The sequence below is a fragment of the Vidua chalybeata genome, chromosome 6 (genome assembly GCF_026979565.1).
Source record: "Vidua chalybeata isolate OUT-0048 chromosome 6, bVidCha1 merged haplotype, whole genome shotgun sequence".
Lineage (NCBI taxonomy): Eukaryota > Metazoa > Chordata > Aves > Passeriformes > Viduidae > Vidua > Vidua chalybeata.
The window spans coordinates 61,152,663-61,168,039 of NC_071535.1; the positions used below are offsets into that span (position 1 = coordinate 61,152,663).

Consider the following 15,377-nt stretch of genomic DNA (forward strand, 5'->3'; position numbering starts at 1 on the left):
TACACGGTCTTGTCAAGAAAAAAATAAAGTCGAACCTGGATTGCAGAGAGAAAAAAAAAAAAAAAGCAAACCACTTCCCTAAGTCTTGGTTCCAAACCCATCAAAATATGTTACCATTACTGCATCCTATTAACATGTTCTTTGAAGACTCAATTTCACTCCAGCCATGTAATACACTATTATAAAGGCTAAATTTTGAAACTGTAATGCAATTCTTACAGCTGGGTGGCTTGGAAGTTCTGCAGAGAAGAAGATATTGCCTTTCAAAATGGAAGTCAGCCTCAGAAGAAAGAATGCAAACCACCTGAATTCCCAGGTCAGCTTTGCTTCACTGTTCCTTTGTTTGATGGGGATACCCAGAGAACAGTTAGGAGTTCACAAATTGTGTATGTGAGGGTACAAAAGCCTGAATTACTTGTGTATTCTGCCCTGCTTTAGACCAGCTCGCTGTGATATCCTTCCCCCAGCTCAAATGCACTCTTCTGGTTTCCCAGCATTAACGTAGCTGTCGCTTTGAATTTCCATCTTGAATTATGTCTGTTGACATAATTTCATAGTGCTGACTTCAATTGTTTGGGATTACTGTTTTGAACTGCATAAGGAAATCAATTCTTTCCTCTCTGGCTAGGAAATTCCATTCAAATGCATTTTAATGCATGTAGTAAGCCATAAGGCAAAGAAATTATCTATAATATATTCTGATTTAAACACCCCCATCCTCAATTACTGGCATATTAGAATAAAAACAATCTTATATATTATAAATGTATTATTTCATATTTAAGAATGGTGTTTCAATTACAGAAGTGAAACGTGTAGTTTGCTGTTTGAATAACACATGACAACAAATGGCTTAGTTCCATTCCTTTATTTCAATAAACCCATTATTCATACAAAATATTATAGGTTAAGTATATAAAAAAATCTTTTGGGAAAAAATATCCCTTTATTTTTAATGTAAAAAAAAAAATAGAAATGAAAGGGTAGCTGCAATTTTTGTATTTTAAGTAAAGGAAGAAAATACTACCTGTTTCCAATGGAGCAGAACAATGGCAGGACCCAACAAAAAGCAAAACCCAAACAAGACCAAATTTAGTACAAAGAAACCAGAACAAACACGGGGGGGGAAAAAAAAAAAAAAAAAAAAAAGAAAAAAAAAAAAAGAAAAAAAGGAAGGCATCATATGACAACACGTATTTTTAAAGACTGCTGGGTCAAATCATTAAGAAAAATATTTATATAAGTCATTAACACTCCTAATGAGGGTGTCAGATGAATGTGAGTGGAGCTGCTAAGCAGAAATCACTAGAAGTCCAGGTGCTTCTTGCCGATGGCCATGGCGCCACATCCTGAGCTCAGCAGTTTGGCGGATCCTGCCAGATCCTGTTTGCTCGCGCGGCTCACTGTGTCTGACAAGTCTGGAGGCAAATGCAGCCGCTGTGGCAGGAGGTTTTCAGGAGGGGAGAGGGAGGGAAGAGAGAGAGAGAGAGGGAGAAAAACATGGAGAAAAAAAAAAAAAAGAGAAATTATTTTTGCATCGCGCATTTCGAAACGCTGTCTTTGCCCTGACTGATCCGTGTTTACTCACACAAATAAAGCACTTCCCTGACACTCTTCTAGAGAGAAAAAGAATTATCTACCACAATATTCTTCTCATGTTCCAAATACTTATATTTTGAAAACCTCAACGCAACAGAAATGATATAAATAATGCTTATTTGACGTGTTAAAGGCACAGCATTTTAAATTTTGTTACTGCTTTCTTGACTGTGTGTTACAATTTCTGTAAAGATCAGGTTTGTGTTTTCAATATACTGGATTCTCTAAATTGGAACGGATTTTTTGCCTTATGAAAATTTCCTAAACAAAATACAAATTTGCTCAAGGTATTTTATTTTATCTGTGTGCATTTTCCCTTTAAAAATCAGTGTTTCCCTTCAAAAATCAATGTTTCTGCATGTCAACTTCTACACCAAATTATTTGATTTCTATAGCACTCCAGTGTAAGCAGAGTTTTATTTTAAATATGCACACGTGAGTGTGCACAAGAGTCTGAAAATAAATTACAAGATGATGGTCAAAAAGGAGAGCGCTCACCCTGGTTGCACATTATTCTGCTACGTGTTTCCCCCTCATATTCTACTGATAGTGGCTAATAAAACCAAGCAGTGACAGCGGTTGCATTTGTACAAGGCAATCATACATGTTAATCAAAGCCTGCCCCCCCACCCAGTGGGCTGTAGGAACATTAAATCCAGTTTACAGATGGGGAAACAGAGACAGAGGCTACACGGCTGCCCACAAGCACGCGGTCCTCGCGCAATAAACCTGATTTTTCAGCCCTGACAAAAATATTTCCACCCTCCCTCTGAGGGTCTTTTACGCTGGAGGTATATAAAAGACATGGCATTGCCATTTAGCTTTTGTAAAGTAAGGTGAAAATGAATGGAAAACCGAGGTTTTCCTTGCTTAGAGACTGGCTTGCTTTTGGACCCAGCGAGGCACTGAAAGCTGGTCAGATGAGACGCTTGAGCATCTTCTGCACACTGCAATAATTTATGAAACTGGTATCATGGAAGGAGCATGTTTCTTGAAAGATTTAATAGGCAAAGGCTAAACTGGGTGGTTCCTTTAAAATGCACATGCTGCTGAAGGGAACAGGAGAACAGCAGTGGCTGCAAAGCTGAATTAGGAGGCTCTGTGGCCTATCCTTACTCTCAGCTTTTGCTACATTTTTGCTTTTACCACACGTAAACACAGCTCCCTTTTCTTCAATACTTTTGGAACTTCTCTATCAAAAGAATTTGATTAAAAAGTGCGGGAAATCTTTGAATTTTCAGTGAGCTGACTGCAGAATTCCTTGCTGGTTCTGAGACCGTGCAGCTGGGTGTAACTTGGAAGATGCTCCCAAGGCTTTCCCACCACTGGCCACTCCTGGCTGTGGGCAGCACTGGGGGAAGGACTGGGCTGTTGTTTTCTCCAAGGGAAGGAAATGCAGAAAGTAATAATGCACGAGGAGCAGGAAAGCCTGTGTCCAGGGCTATGAGATGCCATAGCTCAGTTTTGGAATAGGAGAAAGGTGTGCATTTGTTGACTGCCTGTGAAGCACAACCCACACCCCTGTAAATACCACACAGCAACTGCAGCTCTGAATTTTAGCTGCATTAAAGCAGTGCTGTGGCAGAGAATCCTTCACTCACAGCTCTCCCCTTACTCCCAGGCAGGTTAAGCCTGGCTCTGGCTCTGGCCTGTGGCTCGTGATGCCTCAACACATCACACACAGGGCACGAGCCTTTCTCCTCTGGCTGCTGAGCAAAAGCTTTGCTGGGAAGAGCCAAGGTACGCCTTGGATTGTGTGGGAGGGGCTGACAGTGCTGAAAAGCAGAGAAGGACAAGCTGGGAAATACAGAGGAGCACTTGGCAGATCTCTCAATCGCATTTGCTTTCTGAAAAATGTGTACAGTACTCTGCTAGGGGCGGGGGGATGTGGGAGGTGGAGAGACAAGTGAGCGAATCCAACCTTCTCCCACTCCCTGCTGGCATCTCTGGGCTGCAAACACAACCGAGACCCAGCAAACTCTTCTTACTCGGGGCCTAAATATCCCTGACTAAATATCCCTGACTAAATATCCCTGACTAAATATCCCTGACTAAATACAGGGAACAGCTGCGAATCCTGCCACACCGCCTGGGACGTCAAAGTGTGGCCAGAAAACAACAAAAAAAAAATTCATATCAATGCTGTGTTCATTTGCTAACATTTATTCTAAAATAAATATATTATTTAAGAGTATACACTACTATATTTTAAATATAAATAAATGTGTTATATATATTTTATATACATATATATGTATACATATATATGTGTAAGTATATATATACACTTTTAGAATATATACTATTAATATATACTAATAGTGTATATATATCTATTATATATATTTTATATACATGTATATACACACTTTTAGAATATATAGTATATATTCTAGAAAGTATATATATATACTTTTAGAATATATACTACTATAATAGTGTATACATATCTATTATATATATTTTATATAGATATATATATATACTTTTAGAATATATAGTATATATATTCTAGAAAGTATATATATATACACTTTTAGAATATATACTACTATAATAGTGTGTATATATATATAAATATACTTTAAAAATATATACTACTATAATACTGTGTATTTACACACTGCCCTGGACTTAAAAGTGTGGCCACAAAACAAAAAAATCTTTCATGTCAATGCTGTGTTCATTTGCTAATATTTATTCTAAAATAAATATATTATTTTAGAGTATACACTACTATATTTTAAAAATAAATAAATGTAGATAAATAAATGTTATTTTAGAATATATACTACTATAATAGTGTATATATATCTATTATATATATTTTATATAATATATATGTATATATACTTTTAGAATATATATTACTATAATAGTGTATATATATAATATTATATCTATTATATATTTTTAATATACATATATATGTATACACATATATACACACTTTTAGAATAGATAGTATATATTCTAGAAAAAAAATATACTTTTAGAATATATACTACTATAATAGTATATATATAAAAATATACTTTAAAAATATATACTCCTATAATAGTGTCTATTTACACACTGCCCTGGACTTAAAAGTGTGGTCAGAAAACAAAAAAGGTCTTTTATGTCAATGCAGTGTTCATTTGCTAAGATTTATTCTAAAATAAACATATTATTTTAGAATATATACTACTATATTTTAAATATAAATAAATGTAGATAAATGTTATTTTAGAATATATACGACTATAATACTGTATATATATATCTATTATATATATTTTATATAGATATATATATACTTTTAGAATATATAGTTTATATATTCTAGAAAGTGTATATATATACACTTTTAGAATATATATGACTATAATAGTGTATATATATAATATTATATCTATTATATATTTTTATATACATATATATGTATACACATATATACACTCTTTTAGACTAGATAGTATATATTCTAGAAAAAAAAATATATACTTTTAGAATATATACTACTATAATAGTATATATATAAAAATATACTTTAAAAATATATACTACTATAATACTGTCTATTTACACACTGCCCTGGACTTAAAAGTGTGGCCAGAAAACAAAAAAGGTCTTTTATGTCAACACTGTGTTCATTTGCTAATATTTATTCTAAAATAAACATATTATTTTAGAATATATACTACTGTATTTTTAATATAAATAAGTGTAAATAAATAGAGATATACTTTTAGAATATATAGTAGTATATATATTATAAATGAATGTATACTTTTAATATATACTACTATAATACTTCTATTTCAGAAAACAGACAGAAGAATGTTTACAAATTTGCAAAGATTCAGATAGGAAAAGCAAAAAAAATTCAGTTTGGATGTTGGAAGTGAGTCAGGCTTTTACAGATGTGTTGGTTATGACACAGAATTTCATTGTACAGGCCTCGTTCTCTCCTTCCCCATCTTCTTCAGGGAGGAGGATGCACAGTGCTCATTTGGTGGCTGGCTATTCCTTTGGTGACTGGCTAGCCAGTGTTTTATTTTCTCGTCACTGTTTACTCTGAGCTTTTCTGACATATTTATTGTACACTATTCAAACCTTGTTCTGAAGACAGAATGGCTTTTCAATAGCACATGTCAGTACACAGCACTTGAATGCTTCACAAATACCAACTGTGTTATTTTCCTGATATTCTTGTGAGAGAAGGCAGCAATGCTACCTCCATTTTAGAGACAGGGAATTGAGGCACATAAAACACACAGCAAAAGGTATCTCCTAATTTCAGAAACAGAATCTGAGGCAGTTAGGACTTGCTTTTCCAGAATATTTAGCATTTTACAGAATTTCACGTGTTCAAATGCTAACTTAATTTGCAGCTGAGCGCTTAGTATTTCTTCAAGGATCCCCAAGTCAGGCACTCAGAAAGCAAGAGACACAAAATAAAGAGTATTGAAATAAAAATGCTGTGTTGAAGCAACATGACCACACAGAAGTTCAGTGGTATTGGCAGAGACCTATGATATTCTCCTATGATTATCTATGATATTCTTCCACGTCTTAATTATGAGACCATTCCTCCTGCAATCCTTTCCTCTACAATCCATCCCTCCACAACCCCAACTTCAAACATGATGAAAAATTGCTGGCTCTCCAGCAAGCACATTTCACTGCATATACCACATTCATCCCCAGACCAGACCCATTCTGAACAACAAACCACACCTGAGTCCTTTGAAAACAGCTGAATGTTATCCTGTCATTAAGATCAGCCTGCACAGGTATTTCAAAATATCATTCCTTATGTTTTCTGTGTATTGGAGAAGTTTTCTGTGTGGAGATATTTTCTGTGTGGAGAAGTTTTCTGTGCGCCCTTATACAGGGCTGAAAATATTAATCCTAACAAATATATTAACACAATTTAAAAAAGATTCTAAATGTTAAGCCACAAACAAACAGGAAATTCATTGCACGGCACTATACAGACATCTACAGGTTAAGGAATTACCCTTTATTTTTGGCACCAATAGGGACATTGTGGTCACTTGAGCTAAGGCAGTAAGTGATGGTATGAACAGGCTGTGATCCTTCTGGAACACCAGCACCATATTTTCACAGATATTTGCTGACCGCAGAGAAACAATCACATTTAAAGTCCCAGTGAAACACAAAATGTCTTCTGGTGGACAGACTTCTCTGCTGTTTCCGAGGCTCTGACCTCCACCCCTTTCAAGCTCTCTTTCTCTGATCAGCCTGGCAAGAATCAGGATGATTTTGCTCACATTGGCAATCGCAATCCTTGCCCAGGCCTTCATCCCACAACTGCTTTTCATGACAAAAATGTTATTTGCAGTCCCCAGTCTTCAGCTTTCTGCAGCCAAGCTCTTCATTCCTGCCCCTGACATTCCTGCATTTCTCCTGCCTCTGTTTCCAGCCCCTGCTCCTGTTCCTAAAGCCTAGGTTCAAACTCAGCACCAGGCTCCCCTTCCTTGCCTCGACCCCTTGTGCTCACAAATACCAACTGTGTTATTTTCCTAATATTCTTGTGAGAGAAGGCAGCAAAGTGACCTCCATTTCAGAGGCAGGGAATTGAGGCACATAAAACACACAGCAAAAGGTATCTACTTTTATTGATTTTATTTCATTTCAGAAACAAAACCTCAGCCAGTTAGGACTGGCTTTTCCAGAATGTTTAACAATCCCCTGGTTTGTTCTCCTCCTCTTCTCACCTGTTCTGGCTCTGTCCTCCTTTCCCCTGCTGGCACTGCTTCCCATTCCTGCCCCTCTCCTCAGCCCAAACTGTGGGCACAGCCAGTGGCTCCCCTGCACCTAAAAGCAGGTAAACACCTGGAGAAGAGTCAATTTTTATGCACCAAGTGTGCCAAACAGGGCACAGGACCCCAAAAACCCCATCCATGGCAGAAGTGCTAGACATGAGTTCAAATCATTTAACAATTTCACTAAAATATTCCAGAAACACACAACTTTCTGTAGCCAAGAGCAAGCTGGCAGGGCAACAGTAGTTTATGGCAAAAATGGTCATAACGTGGCAAAAGTAAACGTGCAAGTGAAAATGGGATCCTGTAATCACCCTCCTTGCATAACTTAGACATGGATCAGTGGAAGGTAAAGTTTATCAGTGAAATACTAGGGAATGCTGGAGCAAACCTCCTTTGTGCAACATTGACTGTGCATGATTACAGCGTGTTTAATTACATGGTCACGCTGTCTTCTCACCCAGAGAGGCTCTCAGGAAGGTTTAAAGTCGGGATCTTCAGAATCAGACTCTCAACTTTCATTCACTGGCTGAAGGAACAGCTGGCTCTGGAAGAAGGATATTTTGGGGCAGCGCCCAGCTGGGGAAGGGGCTGGGTGTGAGTTGTGGTGCTCCTTGGGGCAGTCAGGAAGGCTTTGCAGGGCAGGAACAATTACACCGAAGCCAGCTAAGCACACAGCTTTAGGGCATGCATTACCAAAGGAAAACAGTTTAGACAAAACTTATTGCATACTTAGTGTCTGCTCCTCCCTCTGCCTGAAGAAAACTCCAAATTACTTTATCTGTTCTCAACGGGGGAAAAAAAAAAAAAACCCAGGCAGAAGTGGAAGATGAAGTTATGTAAAAGGACAGCTCAGAAGGGACACAGAGCACTCAGTGAGTCCAGTCCCAGCACACAGGACCAAATACTCACTGATGGTTTTCTGGGAATGTAAATATCCACATCGTGGCTATTCCAGGAACTTCCAGTGGGTTGCTACGTTTGGTTTATTTATTAAATAAATATTATTTATTATTTGTTATTTATTTTAAAATTAGTATTTTAAATATTTATTTAAATAAATATAATTTATTAAATTAATAAACAAATATTAACATTTATGTAATTTATTTTAAAATTAATTTTATTAATGTGATTTTATTTTAAATATTTTTTATTAAACAATATTTATTTATCATTAAAAAAATCAATCCTGCTATACAAAAATACTAGCAAGTGCTTTTGCCAGTGTATCTTACTTTATCAAGGGGGTTGCTTTAGAGATGGCTACAAAAATCACATATTCTGTAAAATCCTTTAAGCAATGAAGAATACAAAAATTTTTAGCAACAATGTGATAAGCAGATATATGTGTATTGGCACAAATCTAAACCCCGAGTAATTCTGTGTATTACTTCAAAATCATTATATATTTTCACACCTATTTTAAGTGTAATGCTATAGCAAAAAAACCCCATAACATGAATGTTGCAAAATCGCTGAATCTCATTAAAAATGAGGTGATAGTTTGTCCTTAATTTGATTCCAATTAAAGAAATTTCACTGAAGTCAACCTTGAGACTCTGTCAACAGTTACACGAAGCTTTAACAACAGGGCCCAAACTTCCCAAAAAAAATCTTTACAATTCATTTATTTGGATCTTTGACTAAAAAAAAAAAAAAAAAAATAAAAAAAAAGAAGCTTATCAGTCTAGTATGGCTGCAGCCCTGCCTTGGGGCAGGGAGATGGGTTAATGACCTCTCCAGATCCCTTCTGCTTCCATTTGCTACAACTCCATGAAGACTGAAGTCACCAAAGCCGAAGGGATTTGGTTCAGGGGGGAAGAGGGGGGTGGGGAGAAGAATTTGAGGAATGCTGGGAAAATGAAAGATGCAGACTCTTAGTTGGGGAGCTTTAGGTCCCACTCACTCCTCTTGGCAGCAGAACTCTCCCCATCCCATAAAGCCCCCACAAGACAGAGGCTGATAGAGGCTGAGCTCCTGTCACTGCTCCCTCCAGCTTATGCTGCCCACAATCCAACACCTGCATGATGTTTTCCCCTTTATGTCTTCTTATTATCACCTAACTTTTCACTACCAGTAGTAATTTCTAAGATGTGCAGGTCCATGGTTAAATTTCTTCCAGAGAGAAAGGTTTTTCTCAAATATTTGACATAGAGGTTACTACAAGTTTTGGCTTCTTCTCCTGCCAAGCTCACAAGTTGAGGGGCACCAGATATCCATATTCTGATGAAATTAATTCTCTTTTATAGGCAGGAATCATATGGCTGCTGTGAAATTTGGCTCACAAATAATGATGGGGTCTCACCATCCACAGCATTTGTCTTGTGGAGAGAATGGAGCCAAACTATTCTCTCATGGCTGCATTTCAGTCTTACACAAACTCTTCTTAAACCATTCACTATGAAACTTTTAGGTTCCTGTTCATGTTACAATTTGCTCAGTATTTTACCAAATCCAGGAGATAAAACAGCGGGTAACTATTCTTCTGTATAATGGACATGAACTCAGCTTCTTCTTGCTCTGCTATATTCATCAACACTACATCACCATTTTTAGTTCACAGGAAGAGATACATTTTCTAAACTGGCCATAAAGAACAAAAGACTTGACTTTTAAAAACAGCATTCTAAATTTTTCTACATTTCAGGTAACTGTGATTGATTTATGAGAAACTACAACTACATCAACTCTTGTTAAAATAATATCTACCATATGCAAGTCCTATTTATTTTTTTTTTTTTAAGCTGAAGCACAACCCAAGCCATCATGGTGTTAACTATTGCTAACCCCAGGTGTTGAGAGAAGGCTTCCAGGAAGAATAACTGAGTAATAAACTTCCACCTATATCAGTCTGTCTGCTAAAGGATAGATAATACTACTGAGAATATTTGAATACAATTCTAAAGCTCTTATTTTCCACCACTTAGAGAATGTAAAATAAAACCAGGGCAATTCTCACTTTCACTTGATTTACAGAACAGCAATGTTTTAATGGGGGTTTCCAATAGTACAGATTATTTAAACAGCATTTTTAAGGGCACGGGGCAAAAATGAAAAACCATTAATAAACCTACTTCCTTTACTGACAGATTTTGCAAAAATCCATTTAACATTTCAGAACACTGCGCTTTTCAGTGTGTCTGCTTTACAGAAGGGATATGATAATATCCAGGAGAATTCAATTCAAACTCTGCTGATTTGTTTGGATGTGCCACATGGTACTGCTTCTGTTTTCTGACCAAAAATCTGGATTCCTGAGTCTGAATTTAAAGCTTAGTTTTATAACACTGGCTGTCGTTCAGAGACTCTTGCTTGCACCAATACAATTCAATTCTGTACACGTTTGTGTAAAAATTCACCCCTGGGGTATTTTGGGTGGCTGAAGAAGTTCCAGTTCCAGTAGAGTAGAGATGGGTGGGTTTATGGATGTGCAGCTCCAGTCATTATTTTCAGTGTCAGGAAAGGAAAGTACAGACAATTGTCCAAACAAACTCATTCCAAAGAAAAATTCCAACACGTGGATTTGTTCCATGTGAAGGGACTCAAGTGGAAGATAAAAATACAGACCCTTTATATTCTAGCTGCAGTCTCTGGATAATGAAGAAGCTTATAAGAAGGGCTGGATCCATCAGTAATGGTTATAGGCTGCCCAAGGAGTTCAACTGCTGGTCTGATCCAGAATCCAGAGAAATCCATGGTAATCTGAGGCAGAACTGGACTAAATATTACACAGCACACTACAGTAATGCTGATAACAGTTCTTATCAGGCACAAATGGAAAGACTGTCTCTGTCTTGAAGAGTTTATGGTCTGAATACACACAATGGGTACGACAAAATATCAAGGCAGAAGGAAAAATGTCATGATATATAAATACCGTATTAATGCTTTATTAAAGTCTTTTTTTTTTTTCTCCTTTCTAACTGAAAAGTTAATGTTCAGAAAGGTGAGTGAAAGAGAACAGCCATAGGGAAAGAAATTAAGAGACAAAGGGCTGAAGAAAAGATGGAGTGAAGAAAGGGAAAGATGGAGGCCAGGAGTTAATATAATCTAGTTACATAATCTAGGCATGAGCTTGAGAATATATTGTTGAGATTGGAATATATTGTCTAAATCCTGAAAGGAAATATGGTTCTAAATTCAAGTAGTAGTTCACGAGTCTGATGTTATCATCTATGTCCAAAGCAGGGGCATTTCTCCTGTGGATCTGTTCTTTTTGCTGAATATCTCCTCCCTGAGCTTACGTAAGAGCAGCGTGGGCAAGTCTGGGTAATTCCAGGGCTCTCAGGACAGCCTGGGTGGATGCTGATGTTCATGTCACATTCTCTTCCCTGATGGATTCATTCCACCTAATTGCAGCTGTCTGCAAGTCAGCCATTCAGCCTAAGCTACATCATAAACCCAGGGTGGGATGAGTCCTCCTTGCAAGTGCCTGTCCATATCTGCTGATCGTTCAGGAAACCCCAGTGACTCGCTTAAACCAAATTCTTAACTCCCAGTCTAAAAGGTCGAGGGGAGGAATTCAGTCCTACAGCTCCGTGAAGCCTCTCACTGAATCAGTGCCTGCAGTGTGTCTGCTCCTTCTCTGAATGGCATTGCAGCATGCCACGGAGCCCAGATTTCCTGTCACACCACAGATGGTTCACTGGAAATGGTCCAGAGCTGCTGGTGATGCCCACGATGCTCTACAACAACTTGAGTCTCTCTGCTGGGAGGCTTGAGGAGTGTTCGAGGCACTGTGTGTACAAACAAAAGCTGTGGATGTGGGGAGGAGGGAGAAACAGCATTCAGAGCAGAAGCATCTGTTCCAGGATTACAGTGTTACTGTCACCCTCGAAAATTTCAGCTAAAGTGAAAACCTAAACAAACATTTGAGTTTGCATCCAAAACTATCTGCTAAAGTTCACCGTAATTCACCAGGCTTCTGTCTCAGCTCATGTCATGTTTCAGAAAACTCATTAACACCCTCCTTTAAAAAGCCATTACTGAGGGTGTACAACTGCACAGAATAACTGCTAAAATGAATTCTGCCTCTTGACAAAACCATCCAGATAGATTTCAACACTTCACAGAAAGGTTCTGCTCCAAGACAGGTAACCCACCCCGGCAAGTCTCCATTACAAGTGCATTTCAGTGATGGTTTGCCAACTCCAAAAGTAAATGTTAGCTGGGGGAGTGTTGGGGGGTTATTGTTTTATAGCTGGAACAGCCCTGTGCTGTGTATTTACTTTTTAAAGTCAGCTGGAATTAGAAGCTTTCCCTTGCTAGGCAGCCCAGCAGGGCTGGGAAGAATTTCTGGGCGTTCAGACCTGGCTGCCCACGGGGAGGATTCCCTGCCCCTGTTCCACAGCCCTGCTCCCTCCACACACACGAGGGCTTCAGCTCGGTGCAGAAACATACTGCACGACCAGAACACAACAATTATCACATTTGTAAGGCTTCAGGGATAGGAACAATTTAATAGCTTTTTGAAGCAGGCTAATTTTCTAGAGCTTCTTATCCCTTTTTTTTTTTTTTTTAATTTTTTTATTATTTTGCTTTTCATGCACGGACAAGCTCTTCTTTGCTACAGGTATTTTTCTGGGTCTGCTTTGCAGGATTATTACGTGTGGAGGAACACAAATTATTCAAATCACTTTAAAACAGTGAGAGAGAGGTGAAAAAGTAGTTTGTAAGTGCAAACTACTGCTACTAACCTCTGCTTTAAAAGCAAGTATCATTCAGATAGATAAATGTATTGCTGGTTTACAAAACTCTGCACATTTTCAAATCAGGGCTGCTAAACAGACAACCAGTTTATTTTTGCAGCTTTTCATAAGCTAGAAACTTATGAATGCCACTGGGAGACACATCGTGCTGAAGCAAAAGGCAGGCCAGAAGAGGAAAAAAAAAAGTTATTTCTGCTGTCATTGTCTTCTCAACCTAAAACTGCCACTGAATTATGTTCAGTTCCTGTAACTCCCAGGTAAGGATGGAGACATTACATAATTCATATTCTAACATCTCTGCAGCACTAATCCCCCGTGACTCAGAGCTACACTTTAAAACTCCAGGTAACAAAGGCTTTTGTAGTGTTACTTCCAAATAATCTTTAGACTCCAGAAATCCCTGAAGTGTAATTTAATCTCTGTATTATTGGCCCAACCCGTTTTGCTATGAAAACTCACGGTGGCATGTTTTTACTCAGTGATTGATATTGCTCATTAAAAGGAAAGAAAAATTGCACTGGTGAGCAAGCAGTGGTTCTGCCCACGCTTTGGGAAAGCCACGCTTTAAAGGAACTTTGAACACGGAATGAGAAGGGGAAAGGTTAAAAGACAGGTCACCCTAATTTCTTTTTAAACAGCTCTGTTTCAGACAGTGGCTCCCAGTGTGAATGAAAACAAATATATTAAATATGAATGACAGAAACTGGTATCACACTAAGTGCAAGACTTTTGTGACTAATTTTGATTAAAATAAACATTGCTATTTATCAGAAAGTTAGGGGGAGGGTTGAACATTTGAGCAGATTCCTACATGAAAAATATGTTTTGTAAAGAAACTATATGCCAAATTATAGCTATTTGCTTTCAGCTTTCAGTTATTTAGTTTTGTACTTTTCATGTGTCAGTATTTTTTTCATTTCACTTCTTTATTCTGTACCACAAGTAAGTCTCTTTAGAGCAATAAGATCTTTAAAATCCCTTTAGTGTTTAGAAATGTCAACAATTCAGTAGATTATACTTGATGAATAGGCCAGATAGAAAAAACCTGCCTCAAGTTTTTATCTCAAGTGAAGTAAGGTGCTTTGAAGAGCACTTGATTTGAGATTTAGCAGCCTGCCACTATTCAGCCAGACACTCTTGAGAGCTGTTAAGTCCTGACCCATAGCATGAAAACAGGTTGCAGGGAGGGAAGAAACACCAGTAAGAAATATATTTTGTACTCCCTGTGTAATTATTTCTTCTAAATACCATTTAAACATTTCTTCCTCTAAATAAGTAAAAACCTAAGAGACAAGGCAACCTTATCAGACCATCTTATTTGAGTATTTTGAATGTAGCTGGAACTTGCCAGGGGGAACAGCTAGAGCACTGGAAAAAGATGAGGCTCTAAAGGAAAAAAAAATATCTAAATGGTTCTTTCCATTTGAATAGACTACACTGACATACTAAAGCTTCGTATTTTTGACAAGAGACATAGAAAACAAAAGGGGTTTTCACTTCAAAACATGCAGTGGAAGCACACACGGAGTGGTTTGGTTTGCTGTAACTATAGAAAAATATTTTTTTCCTCCTTCTCTATCCTTTCCACAGTCTAAAACCAATCTCAATACCAGACCACAGTGAATTCATTCAACATCACAAAGCAATCACTTTAAGATATCTGCACAGTAATAATAATAATAATAATAATAATAATAATAATAATAATAATAATAATATCAGATGAAAAGTAATGCAGACTGTAAGTCACCCCTTTTGGAGGAATATCTGCTCTTAACAGATTCTTGTGCTTGTGCACAGGCCCTCTCCCCCAGCACTATGGCTTTGTACCTGGTTCCTTGAATAAGAACTTAGTTAATAACCTAACAGCAGCTCACCACATTATTTGGGCAAATGTCTCTTCAGTATCTCCTGCCCTACTTTCTGCATCTCTGGGTTTCATAGAGATATAAAAGAAAAGGCAAAAGTAGGTCATTCCTGGGCCGAACAAAAGAATTTTTGTAGTAGTATAAATTACTGACCTTTCTAATAAGTCTGTCTTTCCCAGCAAACCAGGTCATCCAATCCATCTCAACAAATTAATGGTATCCTCCAATAACTAACAACAACTGAAGCACACAATCCAGTGAGTTTGGGAGAAATATTTCTATGGCTTTTCTAAAGCTGTTGCACTTAAGAAACACTCTCCTAAATTAGAATAAATTTTGGGGATTGTGTTCCATTTTTTTTTGTAATTACTATTCCAGGAGCTGTCCTGTACTCACTGACAAACATCACTGTACCTGAGCCTGTC

General features: G+C 37.4%; 1 protein-coding gene across 1 annotated transcript in view; it reads right to left on the reverse strand.

The window, feature by feature from the left end:
• Nucleotides 1–852: 852 nt before the first annotated feature.
• The window catches only part of ELP4 (elongator acetyltransferase complex subunit 4), a 139,130-nt gene continuing 124,605 nt past the window's right edge, over nt 853–15,377 (reverse strand). Inside the window, exon 10 of the mRNA XM_053946050.1 lies at nt 853–1,437. Coding sequence (XP_053802025.1) covers nt 1,306–1,437 — 132 coding nt within the window. The 3' untranslated portion in view covers nt 853–1,305. The remainder of the gene's footprint in view (nt 1,438–15,377) is intronic.